Consider the following 16,205-nt stretch of genomic DNA (forward strand, 5'->3'; position numbering starts at 1 on the left):
CTGTCAATTCCCATGTGACCCATTTGATCATGTAGGTGGTGTAGTACAACTGGTCGATATTCCTCGGGTAGCACTAGCTGGTAGGTGAAGTCACTTCCCACTTGTCTCTTCCTGACGAGAAGGGTGTTATGGAGCTCCAGTTTATTTACTTCTCGCAGTAATAGAGGTAGTCCGGGAAGTTCTTCCCTCAGGAATGGCGGTGGTGACTCTCCTCGCTCAACCTGAGCTATGACATGCCGAATGACAGGGTCAAGGCGTTGTTTGGCTGCAAGGTCAGCTGTTGAGATTTGGGGGAGTACCATGGAGGTGAACTGGATGTCGTCCGTGAAACTGTCAGGCAGACTGTTGACATTGACAGACATGGATAACACCAGCGCAAGATCAGGATCAGTGCTTGAACTGTACACCAGATGACGGTCACAAACTGCGTTGATGGTGTGCTGGTCAATAGAGACATGATCTGGTTCATTGAGATATTGCCATGCGAATCTCCAGATTCGCTCACGTTCTTTCTGTGACAGAGGATCATCAGACAATCCACCATGAGGTCGGCGAGACAGCCCATCAGCATCCGAGTTCTGCTTTCCTGCTCTGTAGATTAATTTGAAGGTGAAAGTGGACAAAGCTGAAAGCCATCTGTAACCGGTAGCGTCAAGTTTTGCTGATGATAAGAGGTATGTTAATGGGTTGCTGTCGGTCACAACTGTAAACTGAGCACCATAAAGATAGTCGTGGAATTTTTCAGTCACCGCCCATTTCAAAGCAAGAAACTCCAATTTGTGGGCGGGATACTTTGACTCACTCTGGGAAAGACCTCTGCTGGCATATGCTACAACTCTGTTTTTTCCATCCTGCTCTTGATACAGCACCGCACCAAGACCTGTGGCACTGGCATCAGTGTGGAGTGTGTATGGTTTTCTGGGATCAGCAAATGCCAGAACTGGGGCAGAAGTTAGGTTGTCAATAATGGACTCAAAAGCTTGTTGACACATTTGCGTCCATCGTCCCCCAAATGGCTCTTTGGGGTTGAGGTAATTCTCTGGCTTTACTGTTCGTCTCGGTTTCCTCTGGGAAGGTGGATAACCAGCAGTGAGATCATGCAACGGCTTGACAATGGCTGAATACCCCTGGACAAAACGTCTGTAGTACCCAGCAAAACCAAGGAAAGATCTTAATTCCTTCAAGTTTTTCGGCACTGGCCAAGAAGTGAGTGTGGAAATCTTGTCCGGATCAGTTTCAACACCAGCCTGGGACACTACATGGCCCAGATACTTCACAGATGTCTGGAAGAACATGCATTTCTCAAGTGAAAGCTTCAAGCCAAAATCTTTCAGTCTGGTGAGAACGTTCATCAGGCGAGCTTCATGTTCCTCAAGAGTTGGTGCAAAAACAATGAGATCGTCAATGAAAACCAGGACTTCTTTTAGATTCAATTCTCCCATGCATTTTTCCATTAGCCGTTGGAATGTGCTTGGTGCATTAGTAATCCCCTGTGGCATCCGATTAAATTCCCAAAATCCTAATGGGCAGACAAAGGCAGTCTTTGCTTTATCCTTCTCCTCCATTTCAATTTGGTAGTATCCCGACTTGAGGTCTAGCACCGTGAACCACTTTGATCCTGCAAGTGCGGAGAAGGTGTCTTCCAATTTGGGCAGAGCATAAGCATCTTTGATTGTTTGCAGATTGAGTTTGCGGTAGTCAATACAAAGACGTACACTGCCGTTCTTTTTACGTGCAACCACAATTGGAGAGGCAAATGGGGAGTCTGATTCTCTGATAACCCCAGAGTCAAGAAGTTCCTGCAGGTGTTTCCTTACAGCATCAAGATCTTGAGGGTGAATTGGTCGTGGTCTTTGCTTGAAAGGAGTTGGATCAGACAATTTGATTTGGTGTTTAACTTTGTCGGTCCTGCCGAAATCCAGATCGTGTTTGGCAAATACTTCAGGAATATTGTTGAGTTTATGAACAATGCGTTCTTTCCAGTCTGGCGTTAAAGGGGAATCTCCAAAGTTGTACTTTGGTTGAGATGGAGGTAATGACTCTGTAGATGGATCTGAATAATGCACGTGTTGCTCTTTGGAGATGACTTCCTGGAGGGCGCTGATTTCTGCAATAATAGCTCGAGCTGGAATATGGATTTCATGGTCAGACTCATTACTTACTACAACAGGCAGAAAACATGGCCGACATTTAGGTAAGTCCACAAGGCAGGTTTTTACTAGGAGTCCACCAGGCAGAGAACTGGAGGTGGGGTATTCCAGAATAACCGCTTTCTCGCCTTGGAATAGCCTTGTGACCAGGGATCCCTCAAGGACAGTGGTTTGGCCGGCAGTAATGGTATGTGGTTGGTCTGACTTCAAGATCACAGGAGCATACTGGTCATTTGAATTCTGGACATGGCGACACTGGAGGATTTTATAAACTGCAATGTAACCGGAACCAGTTGGCAGGAATGACTGCTCAGAGTGGGTATCACAGTGTTTGCTGTACGCAACGTCAAGAGTGTTGGTACCAACAAGTATCATTGGGTGTGATTGCTGGACGTCAGGCACGACAAGAGCAAGTGTATCAACATTAATGGATGAACCAAGAAAATCAGCTGGGAACGTCATGTTAATCTCAATGTATCCCAGGTAAGGTACGGCTTGTCCATTTGCTCCTTCTACTTCCAACAGATCATTTAATGGTTTGATTGGATGGTCTGAAAGATGAGCATTATAGAAGGAACAAGGAATGGTAGTAACCTGAGAGCCAGAATCAAGAAGACAGCTGAAATGGTCGCCCTTGATTTGAATTTGTCCTGTGCTTTTGGTCCCCACAAGCCCTTTTGGCAGCAATGGAACTTTCTTGTGGTTTCTGGGACTGTTAGTGCACGCAGCTCCTGTGTGTCCCACCGCAGAAGCTCCTTCTAGTTTAAAGATGAAGTATTTCTAGCATCCCATTCTTGCTGTTTTGTCCTTAATTGTTTCTTTTTCTGTTCAACGAGACTGGGGTTTGCTCTGTTGTTGCAGGTGGAAGAAACATGGCCATCTTCTCCACAGTTAAAACAGTACCATGGCTTGGGTTTGGTATTTGACTGAGGTGAAGAATGACAGGTCTTGGTTTGTCGTGGCTTAAACTTTGACTCGGTTGGACTTTTTCGGGACAAAAGTTGGGACATTTGCTGTTGGAGGGTTTGAAGTTGTTTTTTCATTTCTTTTAGCTCTTCATTGGCTGTTGAGTGCCCACAAGAACAGGTACTTTGGGATTGGATGTTTGCTTTTTGTTTTGATGAACCGATGTATTTTTTCATAAGTGACTCCTTAGCAATTTGTCTGTCTTCTTCTGTCCGTAACGACAACAATAAGTCAGAGAAAGGTGGTGGGTTGTCCTTTTGCTGTTCTAATTGTAATTTGGTTAGTATAGTGTTATCCCAACACCCACGACAAAACTGCTTCAGCAGATGTTTATCCATGTCAGCAGCTGCAAGTCCTCCTTGCTTTACAACAGTGCTGAGGGTGAGCTGCAGTCTTTGGAGGTAAGCGGATGGTCGTTCACCTGGATTTTGGAGAATATTTAAATATTGAGCATACAATTCTTCACCATCTTGCACTGTTCCAAAAGCTGAGTCAAGTACACTAAGTATGACTGCAGGCAATGTGTTGGGACTTAGACCCTTAACCAAATCAGCAGCAGGTGACAACAGGCTCTCTATGATACGTCTGGTGACGTATAGAGCTGACAAACTGGGGTCGGCGAGCAGTAGATCAATTTGGGAACGCCATGATTCAAAATCTGCTTCACTACTTGGCTTAGGAATCCTTCCTGAAAAAGCACGGAGACGTAGTGAAGTTGTGGCGCTTATGTCTGGGTTTCGGACCACATGCTCAACAACAACCCTTTGTATTTGTGGTGGGTTGAGATCATGTGCTGTGAGTGATACTCTTGGAGCTGGTCCAGTCTGGCTCTGACGAGGTCGTGCCCCCTGCTGGTCAGTGGAAACCTGTCTGGCAGGAGGTGAAGACAGTTTCTGCCGCTCCAGTTCCCTTTCTTCTTCCTCTACGCCAATGTCCTCGTCTGCTCCATTTTCCTCATCATATTCACTTTTTCCATCATCACCTGCTCCTGCTTCATGCAAATGTTGACCGATCTGCCCCATTACTGTCTTCAAGACATCTTCAAACCGGTCCCCGCTGCGATCAGCAATATGCTTGAGCTCCTTGAGGTAATTGGGAGGGGGACTGCTGCTGTCCTCTGTGGCGGCGTACTCACAGGCCAAAGCTGTGACGCGGAAGACAAGGTCGGCAACAATTTTAGAACAGTGGGTGTAAGGCAGAAACGGCTCTAGAGTTGTAAGAGCAGAGGTATCCACAAACTCAGCGATCAGGTTTTTAAAGAAAGTACTCGCAGGATCATTTACGTAAAAATGACGCTTAAGATTACCATAAGTACGCAAGTAATCAAGTATTTCGGTATCAGCTTTTGTGTTAGACACACCGGAGATCATCACAGACTGTGATATATTTATGCCGGAAAGTGCAACTGAATCCATTTCTGATCGTCAACTAAAACGAAGCAATTAAGTAAAGAAAGGTTGTGTTCGTGACCCCAAAATATTCACACACAAAGGCTCCTAGCTGGCTCGCCACTTGTAACGCGGTTGAAGGACCAGGGCGCCTGACTGCAGCTACATAGCCAATGAGCTCTCAGAAGCAGTCTCGACTATGGAGCCTGAGTGTGTGAGGAAAACACAGGAAACCAAAAGTAGAGCTCAAAAATATATATATTGTGTTTGTTATGATAAATATAGAGACAGATATACAAAAAATATATATATGTATAATATATCACAAACAAAATAATGCTGACAATACAAAACAGCTTATCATGTTCCACAAGGAGGTGGGACGAGGTTTAGTCCAGCATGAGATTTGGTTCAATTCCATGGACCTGTGATAGGTCACGTGACAACAGTTTTTGTAAGTCAGTCCATAGGTTTATGAGTCCTACCGCAACATAGCGGTGGTCGGGTGGCTCGCCATCCCGCGCTGATCAGGGCTGATCGCGGGGAAAAAAAAACCTGACCTAAACAAGGTCAAAAACATAAATTATCATTCACAGAAGAAAATGAAACAGCATTCTACTGCTGTGACAAAATAAATACATAACTCCATAAATAACAAAGTCAAGTAATTAACGCCATGTGTCATACAACAATCAATAAACCATCTTCTCTTATGATGAATCTCATTCAAAATATTATTATAGAAAAACATTATCATGGGTCCCATCAAAGTATATCAGCAATAAAGCTAATAAACATTATCCAACATTAACATAACATTATCAAATATCTTTACAAAACTCATTTACTCACAGATGTTGCGCAACAGATTCAATAATCTAAATGGATTTTAACTCAATGCAAAATTTCATAGGCCGTTTTGGCATTTCATCAGAAAAGTAACAAAAAACATCCAAAACGGACAAAACTACAGAAATCAAATCACTCGTTCAACTCTAGATACGTTAATTCGAAATTCGGCCATAGTAGAATAAACAAAGACAACAATATTCAATGAATAAAACCAGTAATTCAACTTACTGTCGCTAGCCTAGCATCAGCTTACCGGCATTTTAGGATGTGCGACCGCCGCTCCGCATTTACAGTGATTGCGACCGAACAAAACAAACAAATAACTCACCGTTGAGTCGATTGTGAGGTAGTGTAAAGATGAATGAATCGGCTGGGTTATTGCACGCTGTCAACTAGTATGCAATGTAAACTTTGTCAATATCTGACAAGTACGCCAACCACAGGGACAACAGCAGCCGGGGAAGCAGGGAAGATGCAGCTGATTGACCCGGAAGTTATATGGGGTTCATTCCCGCCACAATAAAGGGACTAGCGGAAGTGGGAACAGAAGTCACCGTGGTTACATGATGTTCAAAATGTGCTCTGGCACAATAATAACCATCACTTGCTACTGAAAACAAGAAAAAAGCCGGTCCTGCTATGGGCTGAACCATTTGTTAATGGTGGAGGGGGGGAACACTTTGCAATATATTAAGTTTTAGTATTTATATTCACTGTTGACTGTAACTACACTCAAACTGTTAATGCTATCTTATTTTAATAAACAACACTGTCATATGCAAAACTGGGGTGGCAAGGGATCATTTTAGGGTGGCACTTTCCACCCCATGCCACCCTTCTAGATCCGCCCCTGGGTAGCAGTGTCGTGTTATTTTTCGCACCGTTTGTTTGGTAGGGCTCATGTGCAGCTGGGATACCAGCAGGATGTGTTGTAAGTCCTGTCTGGAAATAAGTGGGAAAAGGTATGTTTAATTAATGTCATAAATCATCAGTTTATTTCCTTGACCCTTTTATTCTATACCTTTGTCCTCGGAACTGTTATTGATCTTCTGATCCAGTATTTAAAACTACAAACTCCTTATACAGTGGCTTGCAAAAGTATTCGGCCAACTTGAACTTTCCCACATTTTGTCACATTACAGCCACAAACATGAATAAATTTTATTGGAATTCCATGTGAAAGACCAATACAAAGTGGTGTACACGTGAGAAGTGGAACGAAAATCATACATGATTCCAAACATTTTTGCTGATCAGAAATGCAGCCAAGAGGCCCATGGTGACTCTGAACGAGCTGCAGAGATCTACAGCTCAGGTGGGGGAATCTGTCCATAGGACAACTGTTAGTCGTGCACTGCACAAAGTTGGCCTTTATGGAAGAGTGGCAAGAAGAAAGCCATTGTTAACAGAAAACCATAAGAAGTCCCGTTTGCAGTTTGCCACAAGCCATGTGGGGGACACAGCAAACATGTGGAAGAAGGTGCTCTGGTCAGATGAGACCAAAATGGAACTTTTGGGCCAAAATGCAAAACGCTATGTGTGGCGGAAACTAACACTGCACATCACTCTGAACACACCATCCCCACTGTCAAATATGGTGGTGGCAGCATCATGCTCTGAGGGTGCTTCTCTTCAACAGGGACAGGGAAGCTGGTCAGCATTGATGGGAAGATGGATGGAGCCAAATACAGGGCAATCTTGGAAGAAAACCTCTTGGAGTCTGCAAAATACTTGAGACTTTTTTTCTAATTGCCTACATGGGATATACAAATGCATTATTTTATTTATTATTTATTTATTTCCCTTTATTCACCCATACTTGTACAGCAATGGCTTCTAACTCTTGTGTTGAATTGAGTTGTCAATAATTAAAGTTTTGTTTTAGGACTATGGCAAATCCTCTCCCAATTCCATTTTATTCATCATCATTTATTTATATAGCACTTTAAAAACACACCTGGTAGACCAAAGTGCTGTACAATACTAATATGCACATAGTAATAAAACCAGACATAGCAAAAAAAAAAAAAGAAGTCAGTTACCCACAGAGTTAAAAGCCAGGGAATAAAACAGGTTTTGTGTGCTCTCATGACTGCATGCTGATGTGCCTTCATTCAGGCTTCAACGTACCTGCAGGTAGAGCTGCTCCCAGCTTTTTAACATCAAATTTGTTTTTTTGGTATTAAAATGTCCCAAACACTGGTGTATTTTACATCTTTAAAAAGATGTAAATATATTTTTGACTTTGTCTCTTATATGAGACAAAGCTGCATCACTACAGCAGGAATACTAACAGACTTTAAAAAATGAGTTATTTGTGTTTCTGAGCAGTTTTTACGCACTGAAATGAATCTTCTGTCCTTCAGTTTTAATCACTGAAGCTGTAGTTAGATATTATGCCGTTTTATATATACTATACATAAAATGTTTAATATCTCAGCCTACATCATATGCAAGAATATGTTATGACTAACATTACTGCCTAGACCAAGCAAGAGAATTTTTAATAAGACATTATTAACTTTCAAAGCCTTTATTGAGACAACTGAATCGAAATGTTAAGAGACACATTTAAATATTAGTGATTATTTATATGAATCAGTTTCATGCTATGTCTGCACCTCTGAAGCCCTACTGATCCCCCATGACTGCATTCATGCAGATCATTTACATGAGATGAGCAAGTCTGTGTACCAAAAAGGCTCTGACAATGGCTGGACATAATGACAGCTATTGATGGAAAAGTGCCTGGTTGCGTGACACTGACCTTATGTTACTAAATATAGGCTGTCATATATTAACTGTTCCTCTGCGTTCCTCACTAAAAGTTGCCATGTGTGCTGTCAATCTCATCGTCCTCCATGCTGGGAAACAACATGTGGCCCAAAATGTTCTCCAAACTTTCAGAATCAATTGCATGAAGCCTCCGGAAGTATCCAACAGAAAGGCAGATATCACAGAAATGCTGATTTGCATGGGACTAATCACTGTCACAGGGCTTCTGTGCTCTGGTTTGAGAGCAGAAGGAGACACAAATTCCTGTGAGGGTTGCATCGATAAGACCATCCAGCATAAAGATCAGTGCCAAACAAAAATTTGCAGATCCATCAGCTGTGGCAACTGCTTACAAAAAAAGGAGCAGCTAGAAAGAAGCTCATCTTGTCCTTGTTTAGTCCCCTGAAGACTCTTATTGAAAATGTACAGCCTGCTTGTTAGTGTTTGAATATATTGTTAAGGAATTCATTGGGAAATTTTGAATGACAATTAAGCTTTACTGTAATCATCTATACAGCAATTTTAAAATAGTTCATGTTTAAGATCCAACTAAAAATCAAGCAAAATAATCTATTATCCTCAAGCCAACCCAACAACAACCACACTGGTTGGGACCTGGTTTAACAGCCGTGTACACTTCGGGCAGTACCTTTCCATAGTAGGAGATGGCCTCTTTGTACTTCTCGATAATGTCCTCAGGACTCAGGCAGTTCTTTGCTCGTCCAATCTCAGTGCTGGTGTCCGCACTAATGCCGTTGGTTGTGAGGGCTCCTACAGTCAAAACAGGACAGCATAAGATTGGTACAGCAAAGAAACAGAGAAGACAGTGCATCACTCTGGTCTGCTACTAAAGGAAAGGAAGGAGAAACAGAGTGAACAAAGGAAGAAGAGAAAACTCTTTAAAGGAAGAGTACTGGACACCCCGTCAACACAAATACTTTCAAATATATTACATAACACAGACCACGTTACAGTAATGGATTGAAATATTGTTGAAAACCCACAGGGTGATGAACCAAATGTGTTTATCCCATTTTTCCAATTTAAAAGAACTAAAACATGAAGGGGTGAAATTAACAATAAGATATAAACACAGCCACAGGTAAACTTACCTGTTAGTCTTTAAATGAAAGTGCAGAGGGCCTCTCTAAGCCAAATCTGATTAGAATACACACTGACCTGTGTGTGTGTGTGTGACTGTGATGTTGTCACAATGTATACGATGTGATGCTGACCAAATGACATTTGCATCATGAAGGGGCAATGATTGTGCAGTGCAACACACTGTGTAATGTTTTAGTTAGTGAAGATACAAATATACACAAAATATAATAGAACATACTTGCTAATATAGTGACAGATTCAGCAACAGTGAGCGTTTAGTAAGCAGGAAGTCTGCACGACTGGTGTTTGACTGCCCCCTGCTGGAGCAACAACAGTCTTCAAAGAGAAATATTCTAGTAAGCAATTGCTTTAAATCATTTTGATAGAGTTCAATTATTTTTCTTTCGTAATCAAGAGTAAGATGTAAGCTGGTATTATTAATGGGTCAATAAATAAGGAATGGAAGCAACTGAGAGAGGTCATTTAAAGATCTGGTGACTGAAAGTGAGGCTGTGAGGAAAAAAAAAAATGGTGAAACCAAACCAACAGAGGAGAACATCTGTCACAGGAGGGAGAAGTACATCAGGTGATTTGTGAAACAAACTATGTAAATCAAGGTGGTGACTGTGAAGGATGAAGAGTGATATAAAAACAGATGCAAACGAGGGCACGTGTGATCACAAGCAAGCAGGCAAATTGTTGTCCAGAAGAGCTAAGTTGGTTATACATTCCATACCTGGATCAATGAGAACCTCCTGAGCCCCTACAGACAGAGAGAGAGAATGCAGATTCACTCCATGACGCAGGGAGTAATGTTAGCAGTGTTAGTCCCAACAATTTGCAAAAATGGCTGCTGCTGGTTTGCCATGACACACTCTGAGCATGTAGCTGTATTATTGACACTGCTCATTCATCGGCCAATCAACATGCTATTAAGTGATGACAAACAATTTTGAGCTCAATAAGGTGTGGTGAATAAAGCTTTGTGTTAAGCTTCCAAACATTTACACTGCTGCAGCTGCTGCCACTCTGGCTCATTGATATACTACACCGCTATACACACTATAGTAGTATTTTAACTCTAACTACATAAGAGCGCCATACATGTTACATTTTATGCATAGTAGTACTTATAATATGTAATACAAAGTGGTTGTAACTATATGGAGGGTGATTAAATTTCATTAAAACCATGTGCGAAACAGAGCGTGTGCAATGGTACTAAAAAAGTTAAGTAATAAACAAATAGTATATTTTACTCTTTGTGAATTAGGCCAAATGTGTAAAATCTGCAAACATGAGGCAGCACTGGTGCCAAAGTAACTGAGGGAGGGAGGCAGTATAATGCCTTAATAAAGTGCTGCATTTGAATCGCAACACCTGCTCAAAATCTCATTTCATTTCATTCTCCTCATCACAATAAACAAACTGTTTGTTTAACAACAAACTGTATTCACTGGCTTTTAATACAGTGTGAGAGTTATTTGATGCTAATATTATAAGTTATTTGGTACTAGTTATTTTGTAGTTCTGTACAGAACTTTGGTCAACACTGCTGCTGTAATGAAATGTGCTATAAAAATAAAACAAACTTCAACTTAATATTATTAATGAAACTAATAAACCCAAACTGATCATCTTCAAAAAATAAAGAAATATATCTGAATAAAACTGAAAAGAAGAACTCTACTTTTGACAAATTCGGAAAACAAAATATTTAAGTAGTACAAAACCTAGAATAATTCTGGCCCATACTGTACATATCAGGGCCGCACGCTTATGCTCAAAATGATAATCATGATTACTTACAACATTGACATTTTGATGATTTCTCAGGATTAATCAATCATTTTATTGCCAAAAACACAACATATTAACGGCAATGTAGTGTGACATCATTTGCGTCAAAATAAATGTATTCCACCTTATCAACCTAACACATACATACAAAAAAAAAATCATCACCAAACTTAACACAAAATTAAATCAGCGCGGGGTACGACTTTCATTCTTACGGGCGATCGTGGCTCAAGAGTTGGGAGTTCGCCTTGTAATCGGAAGGTTGCCGGTTTGAGCCCCGGCTCAGACAGTCTTGGTCGTTGTGTCCTTGGGCAAGACACTTCACCTACTGGTGGTGGTCAGAGGGCCCGGTGGCGTCAGTGTCCGGCAGCCTCGCCTCTGTCAGTGCGCCCCAGGGTGGCTGTGGCTACAATGTAGCTTGCCATCACCAGTGTGTGAATGTGTGTGTGAATGGGTGGATGTGTAAAGCACTTTGGGGTCCTTAGGGACTAGTAAAGCACTATACAAATACAGGCCATTTACATTGCATTACATTCCTTTTATTTAAAAGACATATTTTCAGAGGGACGGGACTAAAACTCATAGCGACATGAGACCCCTCTCTGTTTCTGGAAATGGTTTCATGCAGTTTGTAAAGTGTTTTCAGGTGTTTGAGTAAGTTAGTTGTGGCACAAACACTAAGATACTTCTTGATTAACATCACTTGAACTAAATAATACAAAGTATTGCCAAATAAATGATATTTTGCTTCGCAGGACAAGCTCTTTGCCTTCTGCTGTGCCAGATATTTGAACTTTCTTGTGCATTTGTCTTTAATTCAGTGTTACTCATCCAGTCAACAATCAGGAAACTTCTAGCTGCACAGTGCAGGGGACAGGCAGGCAAATACTCAGACGCTCATTTAGGGAGCTCTCCGATTCCATTTTCCTTTACGTTCTGTTTGCGGAGCATACATTTTTAGTAGTACTCAATTATTTAATTATTAAGAGCTAAAATCGTGTTCAAGATTCAAATTCAATAAAACTGTGCAGCCCTAGTGCATAGCTGAATTTCTTTTTACTGAACATTTAGCTTTAATTTGTTTGCTGTTACATTTTTACTGTCACTGAAATTCCCTTTTTTAGTTATTTTAATTTGATCATTCATTTAATGTTGTTGTACAGCCTTATGTAGTTTATAAATACTTAAAACTATCTGGAAATTTATTGTTAGGAAAAAAAAATTCCAATCCTAAATCCACACATCCTCAGATTCATTCAGACAAATGCGTTTTAATAGTCTTTGTGTTTAGCAGACGGTCTACAGATTCAGTTAACTTAAGGTATACACAAAGCTGTGTTAAAATTAGAGCAAGTTAATAGCAAGTTAATAACAAGGCAGGCAGAATAAATGATGTTAACTGTAAATTAGCAGTCATCGGGTTAGGTGAGAAAAGCTTTGGAGGTTTGAGGAGGTACTCTACACACAAAGTAAGCAGCTTTCTTGAGCAAGCAAAGCTTAGCAGTGTTTGCGCTGCTGATCAGTAGAGATATTCTCACTCAGTTACAACTCACACATAGAAAACAGTCATCAAGGCCACCGCTTGACAGCACGGTTATAGAGCAATGTGCTCACCTGCTCTGTGGCGTTTCCCTGCATCTAGTGGCTGGGAGATACTCTGTTTGCGCCCCATCATCTTCCCCGCTGTGCCTCCAGGGTAGTGGAATATGACAGAGGCTGAACATAAACCCTCCAGTGCAGCTGCAGACAAAAAAAAAAAAAAAACAAAAAAAAAAACCCACACACAACACACTCAGATCAGTTTGCACTAATGATTATTTGCTTCAAAGTTTTGAGATCTGCCTGTAAGGCGAGCAAAGGCTATAGTATTTACTCTCGTCAACAACTGTAGTATTAAGTCTGCTTCCTCCCAAACTTACCACCTAGCCAGAGGAAGTCATTAACTCCCCTGAGCAGCTCCACAGCCATGTGGTAGTGGACCAGCGCGTCCTGCAGCATGCCTGCCTGGAGACACAAGTCCCCAACGTGCTTCCTCTTCTTCAGACAACAGCAGGGTGAATCAAGTGTGTCAATTCAATCTGGAATAAATGTTTCGATTTTTGGCAATTGATTTGTTTGAATACAAAAAACAACTCCGACTTATGCTGTTGTAATTTCCTATGTCAGCAGGGGGTGGGGAGTCTTCTACAATGAGGATATATTAGGAGGGAGAGCATAAACAAAGAAGATCAACAAGACAAGGACAGAGTATGAGCTGTCCTACCACCACTTGGCCTTTAGCCTTGCACAAGAACACACAGGAGGTAACAACTTTACCAGGACACACAGGGAACTTAGCTGCCTTGTGCAAGATATTTGAGACGTCTAAAAAACAGGAGGTTGAATGAAAACAATATGAGGGATCAGCAGGTGAAGTGAATTCATGGGCAGAATTCTCTTAGGAGTGTCATCTAGAAGCAGGGATATAGAAATCTACAGGAACAGCTATTCTGGGAGAACTGTGTCACACATTTGGGCAGTTTAAATATTCATACAAATGCTCAGCAGGCTGCTTGTGAACAGTTTTCTCTCTGATAATTATTTCTGGTAGGAAACTAGACTGCTTAGTAATTAAAAAAAAACATATCAAACTAGATCTGCAGTTATGGAAACTTTCATCTGATTCGTGTCTTAGGAGCTGCTGTGCCAGGCTGGAATCTAGCACATGATCTCATGAATAAAGAGATGAGATCTGATCTGTGCCAGACAGATCACAAAACAGCACCTTCTTATTCCCAAATGCTCTTTAAAGCTGGGATGAACTTCAGCAGCAATGACATGTAATGCTCAGGAGACCAAACTATCAGCTCCTCCTTCATCAGTGTCTTCATGTTTCAGTATTAAAAGCACCTTTTTTAAAAGAACTATTTGGTACATTTTTTTTAAAATATTTTGCATATAGATGGCACGATACCACTTTTTTATGTCCGATACCGATACCGATATCATAAATTTGGATATCTGTCGATACCGATATGAATCCGATATAGTGTGTTTTTTAATCAATAAAACTTTTTTTTAATATCTTGCTGCATTTTGTATAAGTTCATACTCAAGTTTAAATAAATAACAACACTAAAGCTATTCTGTTATACCTGTATGTAAAAAATACACTGCGCCCAAAATATTTCATAGTTCAGCAACACTGATCAATCTAATAAACTTAAACCTGCTCCATCCTCCCTATTCTGGTATTTTAAAGAGTACTTAGCAGAAATATTAAGCAACCTAACTAATAGGGTTGCATACTCCCAGCAAAAAAAAAAAAAATAGGGAACCACCCCCCACCCTCCACCTCATGATGCTTAATCGATGTAATCAAATTTAATTTGATGCAGGGGGAAAATGCACAGAAATAAATTATTTTTCAAGAATAATTAAATAGATTCAACATCTTTCTTCAACAGAACTGCAAACTGCACAGATGGTATCTTCCCAAAGGAAAAAGTACTATAGCTTACTAGGGTATATTAGACTTAACAGTTACTATATACAGTAATGGACTTCTATATATTTTATATCAGATTAAAACTTTGGGTGTAAGAGTCAGATAATTATTTATTAAAAGCTAGACATTTTAAATGAGAATAAGAAAGAAAAGTATGTCTTTGTGCCCCCTTTTCCCTGTTCATGCCCTATCGGCCCCCCTGGCTAAACTTTGCTAGATCCGCCCCTGCACAGTTACCAGCCGTCAGCTACGTAGAAAAAGATCCTGGTGTACAAAGTATTAATAAATAAATTCTAACAACAGCTTATCAAGCTTAAACGTGCTGCTGTTGTTCAGCCGCTGGTTTCCTCTTTCTGGTGAGAAGTGGGCCAAAAACTAAGAAGAGAGACGGAAAAGCCGATCAGCTGATCATTAAGCAGTTTCACGATTGAAGTAGCAGCAGGAGAGAGAGAGAGAGAGAGAGGCAGTCGCTCCATAAGCTTTACAAACATTCAGAGATGAACTTACACACTTGCTTTACTTCTCTCTGGGAAAACTTCCTCGGAGATGAAATGCTGGTTTGCTAGCAAGGCTACAAATACACACAGCGGCTCTATCACGTGATGCACACTGCTGCGACGTGCTACGGTTATGAGACGAGTTACGCTGTGTAGCAAGTTTTGTGAGGTGCTTTTTTGATATTTAATGGATCGATTACATTTTTTATTTCTCGCCGATATCCGATCCAGTAATTTGGGTCAGTATCGGACCGATACCGATATGTAATATCGGATCGGTCCATCTCTAATACAAACAACTTGAATTTTACAGTAATTATTTATTTAAAGTAAGTTAAATGTCACCGTTATAGCTGTCCTCCAGCTGGGGCTGTCCAAATACAGAGGCTGCATCTACCTGAGGAGCCGGTGTCGTGCCAAACTAGGTATCCCCGACAGAATTTGTTTCCCCCTACGCTGGACTGTCCAAATCACGGACAAATAGTATCCCACATTGTTGATTTTTAGTTTACAAACACTTCTTATAATGACTAACTACTCCTGACATTTTTGAGATGTTAGCTCTTTATACAACGAAGTTATAGTGGGATACAAATAATATCAGGCTGACCCTGCCACAATATGTTCCCCCTGTGTAAATCACGGACAAACAGTATCCCACATTGCTGATTTTTTGTTCACAAACACTTCTTATTATGACGCATTACTCCTGAAACTTTGGAGGATTTAGCTCTTTATATAGTAAAGTTACAGGAGAATAAAAATAGTTATCAGCCAAAATGTTAATGGTTTATTAAAATAATCCCACCTGACACCCGTGAGCAATAAATATATAATTTTCTGTTGTAACCCTCAAACAGAATGGTAATGTAACGATACAAATTTTTCACAAAATGAAAACATCAGTACTTCTTGCGTGCTCCCAGCACAGGGGAAACAAATTCTGTCGGTGATACCTACTTTGGCACAACACCGGCTTTCGTGGTCTAAGTGGGCCGGGTCCTTCGAAAGCCGGGTAGGCTGGAAGTGAGCGACTGTGACTGTCTAGCCTCCAGAATTATGTCACAACCTCTTTCGGTGGAGTGAAACTCTGCTGTCTGCTCCTTGCTATCTAAAATATAATGTTATGTGATGGCTGCGTGCAGACAGGAGAAGGACCCAAAGTGCAGACTCCGGAGACAGAAAG

At 40.9% G+C, this 16,205-nt stretch overlaps 2 protein-coding genes across 3 annotated transcripts; both read right to left on the reverse strand.

Moving 5' to 3' along the window:
- Positions 1-2,908: 2,908 nt before the first annotated feature.
- Positions 2,909-4,732, reverse strand: LOC146493596 (paraneoplastic antigen Ma3 homolog). Its single transcript, XM_085148977.1, has one exon. The coding sequence runs from the start codon at positions 4,529-4,531 to the stop codon at positions 2,909-2,911; it is 1,623 nt and encodes a 540-aa protein (XP_085005103.1). The 5' UTR covers positions 4,532-4,732.
- Positions 4,733-6,719: 1,987 nt separating this feature from the next.
- LOC146493597 (trafficking protein particle complex subunit 9-like) lies at positions 6,720-13,089 on the reverse strand. Of its 2 annotated transcripts, XM_085148978.1 has the most exons (4): positions 12,955-13,089; positions 12,650-12,775; positions 9,972-9,998; positions 6,720-8,902 (listed from the first exon to the last, which is right to left on the reverse strand). In XM_085148978.1, the coding sequence occupies exons 1-4, from the start codon at positions 13,031-13,033 to the stop codon at positions 8,688-8,690; spliced, it is 447 nt and encodes a 148-aa protein (XP_085005104.1). In that variant the 5' UTR covers positions 13,034-13,089; the 3' UTR covers positions 6,720-8,687. The 2 variants fall into 2 exon arrangements, with proteins under 2 accessions (XP_085005104.1, XP_085005105.1); XM_085148979.1 differs by lacking the exon at positions 9,972-9,998.
- Positions 13,090-16,205: the final 3,116 nt, after the last annotated feature.

Source organism: Neolamprologus multifasciatus, chromosome 22, assembly GCF_963576455.1.
Source record: "Neolamprologus multifasciatus chromosome 22, fNeoMul1.2, whole genome shotgun sequence".
Taxonomy (NCBI): Eukaryota; Metazoa; Chordata; class Actinopteri; order Cichliformes; family Cichlidae; genus Neolamprologus; species Neolamprologus multifasciatus.